The sequence below is a fragment of the Mytilus galloprovincialis genome, chromosome 1, assembly GCF_965363235.1.
Source record: "Mytilus galloprovincialis chromosome 1, xbMytGall1.hap1.1, whole genome shotgun sequence".
Classification (NCBI taxonomy): Eukaryota; Metazoa; Mollusca; class Bivalvia; order Mytilida; family Mytilidae; genus Mytilus; species Mytilus galloprovincialis.
The window spans coordinates 83,509,120-83,512,410 of NC_134838.1; the positions used below are offsets into that span (position 1 = coordinate 83,509,120).

The following is a 3,291-nucleotide window of genomic DNA, read 5'->3' on the forward strand; positions in this document are numbered from 1 at the left end:
TTTGTTGTTGTAGAGATGTATGAATCACAGGCACTTGTCTAAGATTTGCTTAATATATACCTTAGTGTGTTATATTAAGGTGTATATGGGAAAAAATCTGAGACAAGTGCTTGTGCAGTATAAATACACTGCCACGTTCGGTCTGGTTCTTTTTCAAAGTTAGAAAAAGTGGAAATACCTTTTGATTTTCTTCTGATAATAGGATCTTTCCCTTCCGTAATTTAGTGTGCTTTCAAAGCTGAATATGTGGTAAGAGTTTTGCTCATTGTTAAAGGCAGAACGGTGACATATAGTTGTTAACATCTATGTCACCTGGTCTCTGGTGCATATGTTAGCGGCATTAAGCTTAAATCCTAGGCAATAAGCTAACGCCTAGGCATTAAGTCTAATGCCTAAATGATGTAAGGCATTAGTCTTAAATCCTAGGATTTAAGCTTAAATCCTGAAAAATGTGTCCAGGCATTAAGCTTAATGCCTAAAGTATAAATGCGAATAAATAAAAGACATTTATTCAATTAAATAAAAATTATACATTTGTTACATAATAAAATTACGAGAACTGAAGTTTAAAATGTCATCTACTGGAAATAAAATCACAGATAAAATATGTTTTTATATTAAAACTCATCAAATATTACTTATAAAACATGAAAACTTGATACAAATGTGTGTTAAAATCATTTGTTATCACAAGTTGTTGAACTGTTGGCTCCAGAACGATGTCGAACTCTGTTGGTATCAATTTTACAATTTGGACATACCACCTTTGAACCGTATCCCTCTTCACTTACAGTAGTACCACATATAACATGAATGTGTTTGTCACATTTAATACACATATGAGCTCCAGATGTATCCTTTTCACATACATAGCACTGTAAGACATCCTGAAAAATAGTTTTCATAAATAATAAGGTAAAAAAAATCATTTGGTGTGGTCATACATCAGTTTTTAAAATTTAATTACAGTTTTGTGATAATTAAGTGTTTTTGTTCAAAATGATCAAACACTCAATTTAAAAATACGAAGATGTGGTATGCTTGTCAATAGGACAACTGTCCGCCAGAGAAAGAATAGTATATAAGATAAGACCTATAGGTAACCATATGGCCTTCAACAAATACTCATAGTAAGCAGACTCTTTTTTTTCTTAAGCTCCGAATATCATTCCTGTGGTTTATCTGTTATATATTACATGGAAGTACTTTAGTTCAAGCTCCCGCCAGGATTAAAGAGTCGTTTTTTTAATATTTCTGAGACTATTTTCAACTTACCTTTTGCGTTTCATCAGTGATTGGAGTAGAAGGTTCCACATTTGGTTCTGCAATAGATTCTGGTATATCAGAGGCATCGACAATGTTTTCTGTTTTATTTTCAGTTACAGGTTGATCATTTACAGACTCTGTCTGGAGTTTAAGTAAGTCCTCTTCATTTTCTAAGGCCATCAATATTTCTTTCGGAATTTTGGTTTCTGATGTTAATCCAATTGTTGCACATTTACCAAATAAGGCTTCATAGGGGGACCGTCCAATGCCTTTGTTTAGAGCTGAATTCTTTTGAATCTGGACGAACTTGATACCAATTGACCACTTTGTTGATTCATTGTCCCTCAACCATGCAGTTAGCATGTCATGTATATCTCCATTTGATCGCTCAATGCTACCCTGTGATTGAGGATGTCTCGGTTTCCCATGAACGATAACAAGTTCTGGCCACATTAATTTTAACTCGGATATGACCAAAGCTGTGAATTCCCGACCATTGTCACTTTGCAGTATATGGGGCGCACCAAAAATTGTAAAAATATCAATTAGATTAAAAGCCACCTCTGATGCACATTTTGAGGTAAGGGCTTTAATGGTACAAAATTTTGTAAGGTGGTCTTGAAATACCATAATAAATTTATAGTTTCCATCTGGGTTTGATTGAAAATCCATCAAATCAACTTGTCCTCTACTGTTAAAGTCTTTAGATAAAATGGGTTTCACTACTACTCCTTTCCCTATGTGTTTTTTTTTCATATTGCAATTTTCACAAAGTGACAGAAATAATTCAATTGCATCACGTGAAATGTTAGCATATCCATTATTTAGTTGTTTTATCATGCGATCTCTGCCGCCATGACCTGTTTCTTTATGTGCCTTTTCCAAAATACCATAGAGTTCCTCTAGGAAGACATAAATTTTGAAATTTCCCTCGTCATTCTCGCTGACTTTAGTTATCAACCTCTCAAAACCACCAATGTTAAAAATGTCATACCTTCTTAAATTGTAGTAATCTTTTCTCAATTTCTTTTTTGATGATTCCAAAAGTTTAATCTTTGCCAAAAGATCATGGTACTTTACTCTAGGGTATATGCTCCTTGTTTTCCCCGATTCGAATTTAGACCTCAAAGATTCAAGGAATTTTTCCTCAATAGACATGGTGTCACTTAATGCGAATAATCCAGATAAAGAAGTGAAAAAGACAAGATGGCCTGAGGGCATTTAAGAAATATTTTAACAAAGAAAATTTACTTATCCAATAAAATGGTATGAACAAAAATCATATCTTAATTTTGTCTACTTTTGACCAGTTCAAACCAGCTTGACCAGTGAAGTGTAAACATTTTCAAATAATTATTATAAGGATTATATAGAATCTCCCCTTTTTTATGGGATACAATCACTTTTTTAAATCTTTTTTTATTTTTTATACTTCCACAAAAAAGTATGAGTTAATTCTGTTTTAAATAAGAAAAGTACTAAAATTTGAAGATTTGTCAGATAAACGTATATTAATATTAGGAATATAATTAAGAAAATACTTTATTTCAAGAAAAATCACTAAACATGCTAAAAACACCTAAATTCTAAAATTTCACTTATTGCCTAAAATGATGTTCGGCAATAGGATGAATAATCATCACCAAATTTCAGGTAATAAGCTTAATGCCTGGAAATTTCAGGCAATAACTTAATGCCTAGGCGTTAGCTTATTGCCTAGGATTTAAGCTTAATGCCTAATTTCACTTATTGCCGCTAACACATAGATAGCTGTCGCATTGACAATTATACCACTTCTTATTTCAATATCATTGTTAAAACAACAAAACACGTTACGTTTATGAAAACTTACTAAATCTGGGCAAACCAGGTTGACACCAATCATGGGTGTACAGAATTTAATGAGGTAAGCTACGAGATATGTAAAAAAAATTTAGAATATGATTTAGTGTAGTTCAATCAAAAATGAAAGTGAAAATAATGAATGAAATAATAAATCGCTTTTTAGCAGCCAATTTGGTTCAA

The 3,291-nt window shown here is 32.3% G+C and overlaps 1 protein-coding gene across 1 annotated transcript; it reads right to left on the reverse strand.

The window, feature by feature from the left end:
• Positions 1–493: 493 nt before the first annotated feature.
• LOC143047566 (KRAB-A domain-containing protein 2-like) lies at positions 494–3,021 on the reverse strand. Its single transcript, XM_076220693.1, has 2 exons — positions 1,276–3,021; positions 494–887 (listed from the first exon to the last, which is right to left on the reverse strand). Exons 1-2 carry the CDS (start codon positions 2,485–2,487, stop codon positions 678–680), a joined length of 1,422 nt encoding a protein of 473 aa, XP_076076808.1. The 5' UTR covers positions 2,488–3,021; the 3' UTR covers positions 494–677.
• Between the last annotated feature and the right edge of the window lie 270 nt (positions 3,022–3,291).